At 36.9% G+C, this 19,110-nt stretch overlaps 1 protein-coding gene across 1 annotated transcript in view; it reads right to left on the bottom strand.

The window, feature by feature from the left end:
* Nucleotides 1–19,110, bottom strand: part of Dad (Daughters against dpp) — a 221,791-nt gene that overhangs the window by 96,985 nt on the left and 105,696 nt on the right. Inside the window, exon 3 of the mRNA XM_069818868.1 lies at nucleotides 3,863–3,931. Within this exon, the coding sequence (XP_069674969.1) occupies nucleotides 3,863–3,931 (69 nt within the window). The remainder of the gene's footprint in view (nucleotides 1–3,862; nucleotides 3,932–19,110) is intronic.

Below are 19,110 nucleotides of genomic sequence, written 5' to 3'. Positions count from 1 at the left end.
CGTTTTCAGTGAGTTGTGTTGGATAGAGATCTGGCGCAGCATTGACCCATTTCACAAGAAACTGTCCACGTATCTATGATTAGGCCTACCTAGCGCATTAAAAAACCTATAAAAAGTTGAAAAAAAAAAGCCAAATCCAAATAAATAAATAAATAAATAAATAAGGGTAAAAATAAAGATAGCAAAAGGGCAGAAAACAGGAAGGAAAAAATGTATAAAAAGAAGATAGAAAACAGAAAAAGAAAAAAGCAGCCAGATTAAAGAAAAGAAAGAAAGGTTATGGAATTCCGAATGATCCATCATCTACATATTTTACATTATTTAAAACTCTAACTCCGACTGGAGATACTCGCATACCTCAAAGATACTGATCACTGGACTCAGTCTAATTTCAGTACTGTGGCATAACTGTATACTCCTATATAATCAAGAAAGTAAATGATAAATGCTATTTCACGTTAACGATGTAGTCACAATATGACCCAGATGTCAAATCGACTATAAATAAATACATTTTAAGAGAGTGAATGGTAGAGAAGACAAAAATTGGAAAAGGATAAAAAAGAGAAAGATAGGACAAGGAAAATAGGCGAAAAAGAGAAAAACAGCAAAAAAAAGAAAAATATAACTAAAGACAGAAAACTGAAAGAAAGACGAGAAAGAGAAAGACAAAACATGAAAATAAAAAAATAAGAAACAAAAAGAAAGGAAAAGAACACGCAAAAAAACATAAAAATAAAGGCAAAGAAAACGGAAAAAAAAGAAGACAGGAAAATGGAAGATAATGACCCGATTCTTGACATACATAGATCTACATTTACAATATTTGTTTTATTTTACGACGCTTTATCAACTGCTATGTTTATTTAGCATCTGAGTGAGATGAAGGTGATAATGCCAGCGAAACAAGCCCAGGGTCCAGCGTCGAAAGTTACCCAGCATTTGCTCTTCATGAGTTGAGAGAAAACTCTGGAAAAAACCTCAACCAGGTAACTTGCCGCAACAAGGATACGAACCCGGGCCCGCTCATTTCACGGTCAGACATTCTAACCGTTAATCCACAGCGGTGGACCATAGGCCTACATAATTACGTACAATCTTAGAAAATGTTTGTCGTACAGTCCCAGAAAGGGCATAGTCCACAAGATCAGATATACAACGAAACAAAACTACTGTAATTTTATTACCTCAACTAGTCCTTCTCTTGTTAACCAGGTCGCTCGTCCGCTGATCATGCGCATTGCCTCTTTTCTGGGACTTCTAAAGAATCTGTGCGAGAAAACTTTTTCTAAGACTGTACATAGATATACATACATACAATGCATTATTTGGCTCAATCGCCTTAAAATACAGATCTAATTATGTCATACATTGACATTTCAGCAGCTGACGTTACAGAATATCAGAGAAATAATAAAACAGTATATTACTTTATTTGATGCTGAAGATGGTGATCCAATTACATGAAATTATATGACGTTCTTTACACCTTTACTATAAATATTTTATGAAATGGGAGAATACATAGGCTACATAAATATGTAATTCTTGAACTCACAAGTATAAGAGGTTATTCATTAAAAAAAAAAAGAAACTGTACATATAATTCAATTAATGAATTACATGGCAATGATACAGCAATGGCGTAATGAATACGACCGGGAAAGTGAAACATTCTAAAATAACATGTTCAATAGTCGTTTCAACCGTAACAGATCTCATGTGTTCTGTCAAAAATCGAACTCCCGTCACATAAAAGATCGGCAGTCCGCCGACAGACAATTTCAAAGGAAGAGAACAGTAGACAGACTACATCGCACCATAGCAGCTTTCAAATGCCGGTCTGGGATTTCTAACCGCATTTGAAGCGTTCACTGAAAGAATGACACACAGTTCTGCGAACCTCACGTCTAGCTCCTACTATTTCACAATGATACAAGGATCCCTATCCCACTATGACAAACCCGGTATTTTACTGCTATTCATGCTCTCGTCGAAATGAATTGTACGATGTCTACAATGACGTATTCAAAGTTTCGTTAAGGTTCTTATATTGAGACTATACTATAATGACGTAACGCGTATGTAGTACACAATATAATTTCGAATCACTAAAGGAAGGAACTGATAGTATCTAAGGGACTCCCTGTATAGTAAATAGCATGCTTCCTTTTTGTCTTGAACGTCACACAGCTGGCAGTACACAAATACACAATGGCTAGCCATTATCCTGTCTACAAAGTTTAACGTTGTGCAACTATATAGGATCAAGGTGCGGTACGAACGGTTTCAAATTGAGAGAATACTGCTACGCATCTTAAACAAGCTTTAGAACTTTATGTATGAATTTGTAATATATATTTCTCAATAAAACTCCTGAAACACCTCAATATTTTCACCAAAATGTGTGGCTTTGTGGTATCATCTACTGATAAAAAATATGCCCCCATCTGCTCGGATACTTCAAGACAGAGACTGGGGCGATAGATTCCTCACTTCACAAGATAAAAACATAAGGAAACAACTGAACATTTACATTTGTGATATACAAAATCACAAAGACAAATTGACTGATTATAAAGAGAGGATAAAAGACGCAAGGGTTATGAAACAAGTCCTGAAATAACTGGAAGATGAGTCACTGAGAGCCCTAGGCCTAGAATGAAGACAATAGATTACCGAGTTTAAACCATGAAGTAAGAAAATCTCTTACTAGTGACAATGTTCTGAAAGTAGGAAGCTCTGCCTTCTTGTTCCTTCTTCGATCTGCACCTTTTCGTTTCTGCCTATTTTCCCGCTTGAGCTTCCTCGTATCGACGACGTTGACAACGGTCCAACTGGAAGGACAAACATTCCTGACAGAGTTTCACAATCGATTTGGAATGAAGTCGCAAGTTTCATGACTGACTGACGGATTCGTGTCGTACCCGATGACTCAGACACTGGCGCCAACCTTTGGGATTCCCTGTGGTTACTCGTCCTGGAATGTTTCGCCACAGGAATCACACATAACTGGCCTCTTAGGGACACGGTACGAGACTGTGGTTCCCGTTACTTCCTGTACCGGGATAACTGTGAAATACGAAGAAATCTTGTAAGGATAACATGGGAAACGGAAGGACTCTCATACAATTTGTCCCAATGCAGCCTCTACCTCACTAATTCCGCCTGTCTCCCCAGGCTTTGATCTCGTATAACTCTGTGATACCTTACAAATGTCATTAATGTCACTTTAAAGGAGTTTGCTGAGTGGGCAATAACAGGAGTAATGGTGTTATGGAATACTCAAATATGTAGCGTACACGACAAGTAAATTACACCCCTTTCAGCTATGTGTCAGCACCGATACTCAACGATCCCGCTAATGAAGATGGAGTTGATTTGATTTAAAAGGAAACAATTAGTGTCTATAAGATTCCTACATTATATGCATGTACTGAAAAATCACAGTTTTGCATTCCTGCTTGAAGGTGATAAAACCAATTAAATGACGTAAGTTTATGCTTGCTTCTGGGTTGCTTGTGGATGGAGCGCAAATGTGAAAAACAACAGATATTAAATGCTTCTCATTATTACACACTGCGCTAAAGACGAAAAGGAATGTATCCAAATTCCCTCCACTTTGTACACACACCAACGCCGCAAGTATAAGGATCTACTGTATTCGGTCGCTATAAGGGTTTCGACGTGGAACTCATATTTACATATTTCAAAGATTGAACGATTATGTTAAATAACATATTCCTAACAGTACGAGCCGTGTATTACGTGAATGAAAACGTTACAAGAACGTAAAAGGAATGGCGTACGATCAGGAAGATACTGATCCGCCTGCTGAAACTGGATAGCCTGCCTGTCTTACCTTCTCCGTTGGTGGTGAGGGAACCGTGGTACTGTATAGCTGGGCACTGCCCTTCGCTTGGTGCTCGGTCTGCAACAAAATAACCAGTGTGAGAACACAGTTTTATTCTGGCATATAAGCATATTTATGTCCAACTGTACTATCTTAGGCCTACTGATCTATGAGTCCATAGCAAATGACTCAGGCGTCGACACAGATTGCAGGGTATTTCCTTGTGGTTAATAATCTCAAATACGTACCGCTACTGAACCGAGTTGCCAGACTGTAGGTTTCTTCCGTATTATGTTTATTTATAGCATTAGGCCTATTATTTATTATGCATTATTTCTGTTCATACACGTAAAATTCTTTATAAAAAATTTGCACATTCGTGCGCATTTACTATTAGGCCTATTATTATTATTATTATTATTATTATTATTATTATTATTATTATTATTATTATTATTTATATTTACAAATGGCTTTTAAGGAACCCGGAGGTTCATTGCAGCCCTCACATAAGTCCGCCATCGGTCCCTATTCTGAGCAAGATTAATCCAGTCTCTATCATCATATTCCACCTCTCTCAAATCTATTTTTATATTATCCTTCCATTTACGTCTCGGCCTCCCCAAAGGTCTTTTTCCCTCCAGCCTTCCAACAAACACACTATATGCATTTCTGGATTCACCCATATGTGCTGCATGCCCTGCCAATAATAATAATAATAATAATAATAATAATAATAATAATAATAATAATATCATGTCTATCATTATTATCCCAGTCCGGGTTTCACCATTTTGTTGTCTACTCAATTTGTCGTCTTTTTGCAACTTCATGGTTCTTTTATCATACAAAACAATATTAACTAACAGAAGGTGTAATCTATTGCCAGACAATGTAGAAAGGTTACCTGTGTTGTATTGTCCAACCAATATAAGAACTTTTTTGTTTTTTCAGTCTGGAAAATTGAGTTACAGTAGAGTCCCGATTATCCGTACTTCAATTATCCGGCCTTCCATGTTATCCGGATCGCTTTTTTTTTAATTACAGTAGTGTACGTTTGAATAACAACTAAGTTTTTTGAAGTCAATTATATACTGTACTGTAATAGGAATAAAAACTTGTTTATTATGTATATATGAAGGCCTAACGTTCTAAATGTGCTAAGTGCCAATTTTTCAAATTTCATTTTATTCAATCTAAGGGAGGAACATCCATATGGGAATATGGAATTGTCTTTGTCGTAGCTCAACTGTAAGTGATTCATTCGTGCGCCGAAAGACGGTATTGTAGGTATCTCAACATGCATTGCGCAGTGTGTTTTTCAGCAATATTTGTTTTTGACTCTGAACACATTTAGAATGTCAGGTCCTCATATGAGTAACGTCTTTCTACACTACTGTTCAGAATCCTCTGTTCTCTTACATGCCGTAAATCTACGATACGGAACGCTCAATTTTACTTCCCTTCCGAAGAAAATCAAGCTAAACACGTTTATCGTTCTTAAGAATTCAATGCTCACGATCGGGTTTGATCTCGCGGACCTCTGATTCAGTAGCAAGTGTGACACTCATTCTACACTGGTTATATGGGCGATTGTGAATTACGCAGGAATTAATATAGTGGCATGATATGGGAAGAGTCAGTAGGCTTACTCCAAGAAAAACGCCCGAACATCATCGAAAAATTCAAGATTCAAACCATGTTTCACAATGTTTCATTCGAATAAAGTCCGTCCGTTCTTATGAGCCTAGACAGAGCATTATTACATACACTTTAAACATACTTCAACGTAGGTAATACATGTGTTGATACAAGGACGTATCAGATTCGGACCTTTTGCCCTTAGAGAAAGCGGTCCTGTTACCTAATAGATGAGATAACTTATCTGTATTGTGTGCAGGAGCCTTGCAATGTCATCACTCGCCAGAGTTTTTATAATAGATAAGATTTCCCGTGTTCACATTGTTAAAACTTGGCTCTGCACTGCCAAGCTCTCGCTCACACAGAGCGGTTGAATTTCTCGGCTAATTTGATCGCAGTGAAGCAGCTCATTTTGCCTTATAAAAGCTACGCACTATAATCCCGAAAAAAAAAAAAAAAAAAAAAAAGGAAACAATCCTGGAACAGATAACTTAGCAAGGACCATGGACACTAATGCTGTGATGGCTTACTTACAGAGATTTATATTTGCTAGGATTGTCGTTTTTAGGCAAAGAAGCACTGTTTGTCATACTAATACGATTAGTAGTGGAGAATTGAGGGGCATATGATGAAATGTCTATAATGTAATTCCTTTTTTTATGCAGCTTCGATAAGAAAACAACTGACAATTATGGTGTGCATATAAACACATAGCTGCATACAAATTATTAACAGTGAAGTTAAAAATTGTTATTCATTAAGTACATACAGGTATAGCTCGCGCAAGAAACGAATACCGAAAACCAATTGCTGTCTGTTTTGACGTGTGTATGTAGGCACGCCGAGGGAGGAGAGGTTCGAGCCGATGGAAGTACTGCCTCTTCCAAGAAGATGAAAAAATGAGGACATCGTTGTGGAAATAAAGAACGTAGCAAGAGAAAAACTCGAAGCTAATTAAACGCGCAACATATGTTTACGAATGAAATGATAATACCGTGCGATACAAGACAAGTATTCACGTGCAATGGAACTAACTAAAGTCGTAATGTAACTATCACAACGCAAGACTGATTCTATCGATGTCATTTCTCTTCCGACTGTACTCTTGAATATTATTCTAGTTATCTCGTGACCTTTCCTGTCGCCCGCTCTTCCTTATCGCAGTGTTTGATTCGCATTCCTTCCGTCGGTATTCCGTGCTTGCGAGACCTATACGCTGACTTACGTGTGGACATCTGCCACACTGATCAATCTTGATCCGTAAGTGACGACTTTCTCAGTAATTCGTTTGTTACAGTTCGTCTCTGCATCGCCTGCGGGACTTGAAAAATGTGCTACAATATAGCCTACTGATTACCTTATTAATGGACAGATTTCGATCCAATTGTGTTTGAGAACAAATAGAAAAATGAACCCTTTTTCTACAAGTATAGGTAGGCCTATAGTAAAGCATTTTATACGTCTTTTCTTGCACATGAATTATGATCATGAAGGGGAATGACAGATTCTACTAACTTTAATACACCCTGCATATATAAACTTAATGGAACTCGGAGGTCATGTAGTCGAAATGATGCAAAGACATTTGAGAAAACAGAAAGCAAAGGAAAGAACGATTAATCAGTATTCCCTAACCGGGAATGGAAGACATGTTCGATGGATTGGCAGTCACATGCATTAACGGAGATCAGTAACTATGTAATAAATTACAAATAGTCGTCAGAAATAAACTATAGACATATTTTATTCCCAATTCACGTTTTCTCTTCTGCGAAGAATCATAGCGTTTAATAACGCTTAATATACACCTACTCAAATACAGCATCTTTCTATGAAAATGACAGGAAAATCAGCACATCTCTCTCAAATAGGTCAAAACAAAACAAAACGAGTTAAACTATGTCCGTCCGTCCCACTCCCTACCTGAAGACTCAGACGCTGAAGAACCTATTCTAGACACTCCTCTCATGTATGGAACGTCCGTTCCGGATTTCACAAGAGAAGTTTTTTAAAACGCAACGTGTTTGGAAACGAAAATAGACCCCGATGGTTCTTAGGTAAGATCGCGTTGACAAATGAGGGCTGTTTAAATTCACGAGTATATCCTTCGTTTCCTGGCCAACGGCGAAGGTGCTCAAGTTTCAACGTTGCAGGAAACCGTGACTTCGAATCGCGTCTAGGGGGAAATGGTCCAACAAGATTAGTTCTGATTAAAAGAGTCGTGTGAGGGCTTGTTAGATTGGGTTTTCAAATGCTTTTTAAGTTAGAAGAATCAAATATCTTAAACCTCTTTAAGACGGTGATTCTTAGAGAATAATATTGTAGGCCTATGTGGCCTCTGACAAAACCAACTAGTTATTATGTGGCTCAAATGCACGGTAAATAAAGTGTATAGCGAGACATTTACTAAGTAATATTAAATCTAATGTAGAAATGGGTAGAAAGTTGAGGCTCTGAATGAAGATCATATTCCACAAAATTTTAATTCCAAACAAAGTCCAGAATTATATCCATTTGATTCTGCAATCATTATTCTTCCCTCTCCCTTTTCTATACTTATCCGTGTTCACTGAAAGTGACTAGCCGACGTACAAGCGAATGTGCTATAAATGCTGGCTGGTTTGCAGCACACTTTTGCATGGAGCGCTGGTGATGATGATAGGAGGAGTTGATGGCGATGATGATGATAATGAGGAGTTGATGACGAAGATGATGACTTGATGACGGTGAATGATGGCAGGCAAAATGGAAGCACAACAAACCGTAATTCTAAAATGGTAAAATAAATTCCACTTGTTTTCACACGCTTGCAAAGACATCTGTCCATGAAGCAGATAACTCCATGGCCGAAAATTAACCAATCTTATCATTCTGGAACAAAGTACTTTTACGTGACCCAAGTCCACGAAATATTTTTATTGGCTTCCGAATATTTACTTAGGCTTATTCATTTTCGGAGTAGTCGATTTGGAGTTCATTGTGAAGAATTCTCACAATAGGCCTATACACCACTGGGCCAATATTCTAATAATTTCGATGCAGAAATCTTAGCTATTAGAGTTGCATAAGAATATCTACTTTATAGACTCAACACAAACAAACAAAAAAACAGTAATCATAAGCCTAAATGGTTCTAACGCATAACTACAAAGCACAACTATGTATGTACAACAGGCTGCAACGGAAACTATACAATAAGAACAAAATAAATTGTTTCAGGATCTTATAGCCAGAATCACAGAAGATGGATTCCAGGACATGTTGGTTTAGAATGGAATGAAACTGCTTATACTCGGGGGCGGGGGGAACTCCGAATTCAAAATAAAACAACATTTTGAATTAGATTTTTACTCAAAACCTAAGCTTATAAAAACAGTATCTGAAAAGAAACATCAAAATTCCAAACAAAAATTCTAAGAAAAACAATATGAAACAAACATCTAATGACGAAACTAAGAAAGACTTCCATCAATGGTTGGATATGATTTTCTTACATAGCATTTCTTCGGAACAAAACTAATTAAGGGAAACTACTGCCCATTGCGCAGGGATCAAAATGAAACTTTAAATAAAGAACATCTTTTGGAGTGCAGTTTATCTGATGATGAACAGAAGAATAATAATTTAGTAGTCGTCGGCCTGGGTAGTGCAGTCGGTATAGTGCTGGACTTCTGTGCTCGAGGTTGTGGATTCGATCCCGGCCCAGATCGATGGCATTTAAGTGTGTTTAAATGCGACAGGTTCGTGCCAATAGATTTACTGATATGTAAAAGAACTCCTGCGGAACAAAATTCCGGCACACCGACGACGCTGATACAACCTCGGCAGTTGCGAGCATCGTTAAATAAATAACATATATATTTTTAATTTAGTAAAGTAGACTAATATTGGGAGGAAGGCAGAAAACTATTCAATATCCCAGACAGTCACTAGAACCAACTCAACCGACCGACTCAATCCACCAACCCAACCCACCCAGTCGTCTACCCCACCCACCCAAACAAATAACCAGCTAGCCAGCCCAACCAACCAAACCATCCCAACAATTCCACTCAACAAACAATCCCAACAAATCCAACCAACTCACCCACCCACCCAACCAACAATCCCGAATATCCCAACAATGTCATCCCACTCACCCACCCACCCAACCAACCATCCAATCTGCTGGGTAACTTTCGGTGCTGGACCCCGGACTCATTTCACCGGCATTATCACCTTCATCTCATTCAGACGCTAAATAACCTAGGATGTTGATAAAGCGCCGTAAAATAACCTACTAAAAAAACCCTCCAATCATCCCAACATTTTCAACCAATCCATCCACCCATCCATCCCAACAATTCCAATCAACCAACCTAATCAACTATATTTATTAATTTTGATGTTCATTGTAAATGTGACGTCTATGTTTTCTTAGGTGGAGGTCTGGTGTCGTCTTCTTTCCACATCGTAATAGTCTCACAATCTGTCCGTGTAGGGTCAGATCAAAGAAGCTTAAAAAATGGGCTGATAATGACGACGGTGTTTTTACTAAGCTGAGCGGCCGTGCAATAACTGAATAATTATGTTCACACACAGTCGCGCCGCTGAAATTTTATTAAGAGAAAATGTCTTGTGAAGCACTTCATTCGGTTATTAATGGTGTTGTAAACATTTATACTTGAAAATCTTGAAAATAAATTTTTGTAGCATTACAGCATTTTCTTTATAATTTTGGCACCACATATAATCCTGATATAAGTGCTTTCTGAATTCGAACTGGTAGGCCTACATCCATTTTACGGAGGCGGCTGCAGATTCAGCGGTAACTAACGCACTAATAGCACCGCGACTCTTCTGTCTCGCTCGTGGCGCCAGGCCGCGGTCTCAAGGGCCACCTCGCTCGAGAGCATCCTGTATGAGAACAGGATCTGAAGGTTTGGAGAAGGTCGGCAACGTAACGTGAACCTTGAGAGAAATGAAGTCCCCACACACACACACACACACACACACACACACACACACACACACACACACACACACACACACACACACACACACACCACACAGTGGAATTTTATTGCACATTCTTCCTCAAAACAGAAGACTACAAACGCATCCTTTACAACAAAGTTCAGATTCTAATCTGACGTTACACTGAGAGAGCACTGAACTACGAAATTGTTTGTTCCCGAATATCTTTCTCATCTTTATGGAACATATCTAAAATTAAATGTACAGAAACGCAGCAACCATTTCACAATCATTTGGGATGCATACCCACGACTTCTAAAGAACTTTACGAGCTTAACCGAGGTTAGAAAATTACATCGTTCAGTTTTCTGCCAACATGCGTAACATGCATGCTCGTTATATTAAAGTAAATCACGGGCAACGACCTCGTTAAAGTCGTGTAGATGTCTTAATCAGTTACAGATAGTCATGAAGTCATGGGAGACAATGCGAATACAAAGAAACCATTTCTGAAGCTATACATGAGACAATGCCTGTATCAGTAATACAAATCTGAAGAAAAATAATATCAAGTAACATTACGACTGCACTTCAATTCGGAGCACAAAATTAAAACTGAAATAGGCCTATTCAACATGAAAGCTGTAATCGTTATTCCCCCAAGAATTCTTTTATTACTCGTATGTTGACTATAAAATGTTTTTTTTTTCTCAAAGCTTCTTTGCGCGTATTTTGTGTGTGTGTGTGTGTGTGTGTATGTATGTATGTATGTATGTATGTATGTATGTAGACCTATGTGAATTGCAAGGATTTAATCTGCTGATGGTACACGTAACAATAAATTGAATTTGCACTTAGCCCTACATATCATTCGAGCATAGGAGAGTTACAAATTCATATTTTGTTGCATTTTAATATTGATGAGAAATTGTTATGGTCATTAAAATTAAATATTGACAAACCAGTTACTTTTCCAAATGATAACTACAAATATAATAATAATAATAATAATAATAATAATAATAATAATAATAATAATGTTGAAACCGGAAAAGATTACAACATTTGGTGGTGGTGGTGGTAGTAGTAATCGATTATTTAATGACATCGTATCAACTACTGAGTTATTAGCGTCGGTGGAATTGCTGATAGTGGGATGGTATTTGGCGAGACGAGGCCGAGGATTCGCCTTAGAGTTGGGGAAAATCTCGGAAACACCAAAGCAGGTAATCTGCTCAAACGGAATTCGAACCTACTACCATTGCAGCTCCGGGCCAGCTGGCAAATGCACTACCGCTAGACCTACGTCAGTTGTTAAGTGTAGTAATAGGTGGTAGTGATAGTGGTGGTGGTGGTGGTGGTAGTGGTGGTGATGGTAGTAGTAGTAGTAGTAGTAGTAGTAGTAGTAGTAGTAGTAGAAGTTATATTTAAGGACGCTTTCAATTTCAGTGATTGTTCAGCGTCGGAATTAACGTAAGAAGGAAAATTTAGCCTTGAATCCTTTATCAGAAACAGGATTCTTTGCGTGCCCTAAACCTACGACAAGGGACCCACGACTTTGAAGACATTCAATAAAATTTATAGGCCTTTCAATATCATCGCCCTCTGTCGGTTTTGGATCAACGATTCTCCAATCCAAGGGTTGGCTTGTTATGCACTCGATCAACGAGGACAACCGTCACAAGATTTAATTCAGTGGTCGGCATTTCGTGATTCGCAAATCAACCCCTTAATACTCAAACTCTCCCTCCCCTTGTTCATTCAATGTTAAGCAGTTTCGGTATTCTCTTCCTCCTACTGTCCATTTACTTTGTATTGCGGGCTGCATTTTATACGACGTAATCTTTGCCGACCACTGGCTGTAATTCATGAATGAATGCAATAAAGAAAGATAAAGAAGAAATCAGGAGAAAGAACAAAGGACAAAAGAATGGATGTGAGAAATTAACAGGGAAGTAGGGCAGATAAAAGAAAACATCTGAGAGAGAATAATAAAAAGGAGAGGATAACAAAAAAGTGAGGAAAAAAGGAAGAACAAGTGTAAGGAAAGAAAAAAGATAAGAAAAAATGAGATGAGGATAACTTTTCTTTTTTTATGATGATTTTAGGCTACAATTCAATTTTATTGATCAGCATAATAAATTATAGGCCTAGTTAGCTCTTGTTAAACGGTGAATAATTTTTAGACACTTTATCCTTCACCTATTAATCATTAAATCTATCCAAATTTAATTCACTGTGCATATATAAGTTAATCAAGACGCAACAAAGTGTTGAGACTGAAAAGAAACAATCGCACATAGCTAATAGGCTACAGTCTTTCACTAAACAATATTCCAAAGGTGTGTACCAATCGAACTCTGATCCTTTTAAAATCAGATACTTTTCTACTCTGTCGTTTTACCTCGTCATTCAAACTTCAAAGGTCGACTGAGAAAGAAAATCCAGCCTGTAGGTGCCCACCGCTGAGAAGAGGACGAAGACAATCTCATTTCCCGATCACGTGGACCGAGTACTTTAGTGCCTGCACTCGAGAGAAAAGTGTTTGGACAGCCATCATACACCGCATTCCACTTACCGGGACTCCATTTAAACCATGCTTTCTGTCTACTGATCCTCAATCGCTTCAGCCAGCGCACTGAAAAATCCAGTCACATGTATGCATACTGGATATTGGATATGAATATAATGCGATCAATACACACACTTGTTGAATTTTATACTTACTTGTAGGCCTAACTCTGACAACATCGTCTTTGAAATATACTGTTCTCTATTTCACACTACTGTATTTGCAGCCTACACGTATTTAAATGTTTGTAATTTTCTAGACATGAACTAGTAGGTCTAATGGTTAAGAAGAAACATTACGTCTGCCACAGTTGGTAGCAGCGTCGATATCCGGCCAGGAATTTGTGGTGCTCAAAGCAGACGTTGCAGAGGGTTTTTTCTCAGGATACTCCCGTTTCCATCTATCATTCCACCAACACACTCCACATTCCCCTCATATATTCTACAAATTATGTGCAATAGTTAAAAATAGACTAATTGTAAGATCCAAGTCAAGTCTTCGGGGTAGTACGGATTTCCGAAGTTTATTAGAGACTAGTCTGACAAGCAAACATTCTGATGGGGGCAGATAAAAAAAATATTTTTTTTCCTTCCACCATGTTAATAATGTCAAAAGAAGTGCTTATACAAATGTTGTCCACTCGACCGCAATTATGAGGCCGTCCAGAAAGTGATTTTCCCTGGGACCGTTTAAAGAAAAAAAAACACACTTACATGGAAAGATTTATTGAAACAGATACAGCAATTGTTGCGCTATTTGTCAACATATCCCCCACTGGAATTGAGACATTTGTCATACCATGGGATAAATTTTTGTATCCTTGTGTCGTAGAAGTCAGCCGCTTGGGATCGAAACCAGCGTATGACAGCAGTCTGCACCTCTCTGTCGATCCCATGATATGACAAATGTCTCAATTCTGATGGCGAATATGTTGAACAATAGCTCAACAATTATTGTGTCTGTTCCAATAAATTTTTCTAATGAAATTGTGTTTTCTTTCTGTTAACGGCCCCTAGCGAACTTGTCTTTTACGGCCCTCGTAATTGCAGTCGAGTGGTCAAAATTTGTATAAGCACTTCTTTTGACTTTATTAACATGGTGAAAGGAAAAATAAAACTCTTTTTATCTGCCTCCATTAGAATGTTTGCTTGTGAGGACTAGTCTGTTAGGGTTGAGGCAGGATAATCTACCAGCAACCCAGGCCACTTATCGGACTTGGACAACCATTTCATATATAGGGATCATAATGGTAAGCCTTGGTGCAAGAATCCGTCCAGGGTTCGACCATCGAAAAGTCAAGCCAGAACCAACAATTATCACAAAGGCCAACGACTAAGAAGCTTTTTTTTTATTAATTTCAGCCCTTACTTAGGCTATGTACCTTCGCATGCTGAACGCGAAAATACACATAAAAAGTGTGTAGGAAGTACCGTTTGTTCACAATTTTAATTTTACCGCTAAGTATGGGTCATGTCCATTGGTATTTGAGAGAAGATATCAAGGACGTTGGAATGTATCTATGATTGGAGACTATTGTTGGTCACTACATCGAGAAAACCCGGTGTCATCTCATAAGAGGAAGAGTAAAGACTGGTTCACAGTAAACCGGGAACCGAAACGAGAACGAGAACGGAAATAATGTTAAAATAAATGTATTTAAATGTGAGCATGTCGTTTCCGTTTCCGGTTTATTGTGGACCAGTCTTTACATACGAAGTTTAACAGAGAAGAGAAAGAGAAAATATTAGTACCTATGGGAGTGATGATGCTAAATACATTCTAGAGAGTTAGTATGTATAATTATTTTATTATTGTTCAACATACATGTGTAATAATTACAGCAGAACAATTTTCTTTCAAGAATCTTTTACTTGAGTACACTAAGTACTTAATTGGAGATTAAAAGAACTGTACGTGATGGAGAAAAACGGAAAACATTTTTGGATTCGACACACTCAGAAACATTAAAATTAGTTAAATTAAAAAAAAAAGTATTTTGAAAGTAAATTTTGGTACGCCTGTGTTATTGTTAGATTAAATCGCATTTATAACATGATCTGTGTAAACTTTCTGTGTTGTCGTAGATGGATTTCGGCGTCTAGCTTATTTTAATGCCACGGGAGTTACGTCACAGCAATTTAGGGCTAGGTAATTTTTTGACGTTGCATTTTGCTGACAGTTGAACACAAATCCTAAAAGAGGAAGAAAATTCGGAAGAAATACAGGAAGGATGTCTGAATATTTAAAGAAAGTAGAAAGTAAATTCCAGAAAAAACGAAGAATAAAGGAAAAAAAGACGAAATCAAGAACATACGAGGAAGGGAGGCGAAGGAAAATAACAAAGGAATACCTAAAAAGAAAATAAAAAAATAAATGAAAAGTATAAGAAAAACGAATAAAAAGAAAAAGAATGAAGCAAAAAAGACTAAATATAAAGCATCAAAAGAAATTTAAAGAATGAAAGGAAAGTGGAAGAAAAATACAGAGAAAGGAATAGAAAATATAAAGAGAATGAAATGAAAACGAAAATAAAGAGAATGAGAAAGGAAAACAAAAGAGAAAGGACAGTAAAAAGCAAGACAGAAAGTAAGAACGAAGTGAGGGACGAGAGAAATTTAAATAATCTTCACCAAACCGGGTAGGTCTAAATGCCCTACTACAAACGAAGAATTAACTGGGAGACTCCGGCTAAAGATAGAAGGGAAGCAGAGGCCGTTGAGGCTCGACTTCGTGTGCTCTGTTACGCTATAAGAAAAAATCGGGTACTTGCAACCTGTTGAAACATCCGTTTTCGAGCAGTACGTATTGGGATACGCAAAATAAATCAAGGTTAAAGTATATTTTAAACATTTTCAAACTTTCAGCTACTAACATGTTCCCGTGCCGTTTCAATGTAGCTACTCTAAATACAAACTTGCTAATTTGGCAACATAAATCATACATAGTCGAAAAACAGAAAGCAACGTAGCGAAAATTATGATAACTCCCCTCATAAAACTGTTTTGCTGCTCTTAGTTCAAATGCTGATGAAATCATTTATTTCTGGGCTGACATCGATTTCCACAGGATGAAACGTCAAATAGTGCCAAAACTTGATGTTGACCTTGCGTACAAAAACTCAGCAGGTACGTAGGAAGGGACCCAGTAACGAATTGTAGAACTTAAGAAATGAAATTTTAAAATTCTGTTATTTAGTAGTAGGCACATACGCTACAACGAGCTTACACGTAATAAAACAGGAAGTACTTTTAAAGTATGTTGAAAAGCCAAGTATTGCGTTAGTACAGACGCCAGAAGCACTTATTTACATGACCTCAGTTTAGGATGTCACAGCACTTGGATACACAACGCTCGGCTCAAGGATTTAACACAAATTTATCGCACGAAAGTCCCTCCAAAGAAACGAGAAATGGAAAGCTACTAAGACACCACTAAATCACATTGTGATCGTATACTATTTCACACGAGGATGCCAAGATTAAGTGGCGCCAACTGGTACAGTTTCGCAATTACAATTGCAATTATTTATTTAGCGTCTCTGTTTAACTACCTACGCTGTCCAGAGACGAGATGACGGAGCAATGGTGGAATCAAAATATCAGGTAACTCCGCCTGTTACAGCCACTTTTTGTTCTTCCAAATCTCACATGATCTGCCCGGAATCGAACCCCTTCACTTTTGATGAGGAGTCCTCACATGAAATTAGCTAGTATGGACTTGACAAATTTAGAAAAGAGAGAAAAAGTCTAGCCCCTTTTCATTAAATATTCAAATCTTCTCATTTGTTAAAGTCAGGAAAATTTTAATGTTTTAAAACCTGAATTTGTTCTCATAAGCGAGATTTTTAGATTTCTTAACTGTAATATTTTAGGAATATGTTTTTTTTTAAATACACAACTATGTTTAAAACGTTGTGTTAAGGGGAGAGGTACACCATTGGCCTGCAAAAATTGAGTGAAATTCATTTTTTTATATCTCGGGTACTATAAAAGCTAAATAAACCAAACTTTTCATATTTAATAGACATAAATTACACTTTATAAAACACTATTCGGAATATTAAAATAACTAATAATTTACTTGTAAAAATAATATCAAATTTGCATAAGTTTTTACAACCTTAAAGCATGCACATAATAAAATATACAATAGGCCTATATCTGCATGATTATTTTACTGGAAAGTTTTTGAAGACCTACATCAACAACATAGCCTTGGTTCTCTTACCTATTCCTTCAGGAAATATTTTTTTGTTAATAAAAATTTTTAGAAAATTTAATATTGGAGGCAATGACTAAGAAAAAAAATCTTGAAGAAATAATTAAAATATCCTATACTATGTTGCTGATGTAGGTCTTTGAAACATTCTAGTAAAAAATCATGCAGATATTTAATTAATTGTAGATTTATTTTTTTATTTTAGTAGGTTATTTTACGACGCTTTATCAACATCTTAAGCTATTTAGCGTCTGAATGAGATGAAGGTGATAATGCCGGTGAAATGAGTCCGGGGTCCAACACCGAAAGTTACCCAGCATTTGCTCATATTAGGTTGAGGGAAAATCTCTGAAAAAACCTCAATCAGGTAACTTTTCACGACCGGGAATCGAATCCGGGCCACCTGGTTTCGCGGCTAGACGCGCTAACCGTTACTCCACAGGTGTGGACCTTAATTGTAGATTATTATATAAATGATTTATGGTTGTAAAAGAAAACGATGCAAATTTGGTATTATTTTTACAGGTAATTATTAGCCACTTTAATATTCTGAATAGTGTTTTATAAAGTGTAATGGTAATGTATGTATGAAACGTTTTCTTCATTTAGCTTTTAGAGTAACTGAGATATAAAAAAAAATGAATTTCATTCAATTTTTGCAGGCCAATGGTGTACCACGTACCTCCGTCCTTAAGTGCAATTGCATCTTAAAAAAAAATGTATAGACTTTTTTAAGGAAATGAAAACACAACTATATTTAACTTAGCTTAGTGTAATCAGTGGCGAGTTTTGTAGTGCCATCATGACTCATGATTTCATGAGTGTGCTCAGATATGAATTAATATCAAATAAAAACGTTGAAATTTTAAAATGGCAAACCAAGCTTAGTGACAACATGCGCTTAAACACAAACCGAAAGTTATTTTAGTTATTTTTCCACAAGAAGAGCGGTGTCCACGAGCCCTCCCCCATCTCCAACAGCAATCACTATTATAACATTCCAACACACAACGTTTTGCTCATCTTGAAAACACTCTTAGTTTATTATTAGTACAACCTTCATAGCAATCAGTTAATACTCTTTGAATGACACTGAAAACACTTTACAACATTCTTATAAATTATTTCACACTTCTTTAGTGGTGTTGCACAACGAAATATTTGTAGAGATTTTCATAGGATAACGTTTTCCCTCTTTTTCTTAATTTAAAATAGGCTTGACAGCAAGAGAGGACCTACTAATGTTTGCAATTAATAGCTCTCGTCTACATAAACACAAATTACAAAGAAAAAGAAGTGAATTGTGGAGTTGGAATCTTAAAGGTTTCAAATATTTGATTATGATTATTATTTATGTTACAATCTTCAAATTAGGTCATTTAGATTCAGTAAATCCTCAGATTCTGTTAGTAAGTGCTAAAGAAAACTGAAATTGCCAGATTAAAAATAAATAACGAGTGAATGTTAAAATGTTATTTTCTAATCTCTTCCAATGGATTCTAAACTAATATACTGCAATAGATCATACTTTCATGACATTCTCGTATTTCCTTCGTCTATACGTAGTGCAAAGTGTTTCAGTGGGATATCCCATGTTTTAATTAGCTAGCTATATCTCTGCGTCCTTGTGTCCTTAAGTGACTTTTAAAATGTAAGTAAACCTACATCTAAATGATAGTCTACACGAAATCAGGAGTTTCAGTATATACAGCCACATGGCAGATTGCCTTCGATACATCGTTATAAAGTTCAATGCTGTCAAAGAACCACTCATCTCTCAGGGTATGTAAATAGAAAGATATGGACATCAGAAAACTCTCACACGTACCATGAGACATCACTTCTTCCAGATAAAGTTATAGTCTGGTGT

This window comes from Periplaneta americana, chromosome 2, assembly GCF_040183065.1.
Source record: "Periplaneta americana isolate PAMFEO1 chromosome 2, P.americana_PAMFEO1_priV1, whole genome shotgun sequence".
NCBI classification, from domain to species: Eukaryota; Metazoa; Arthropoda; class Insecta; order Blattodea; family Blattidae; genus Periplaneta; species Periplaneta americana.
The sequence above is the reverse complement of the archived record's forward strand: the minus strand, read 5'-3'. Positions and strand labels throughout refer to the sequence as shown.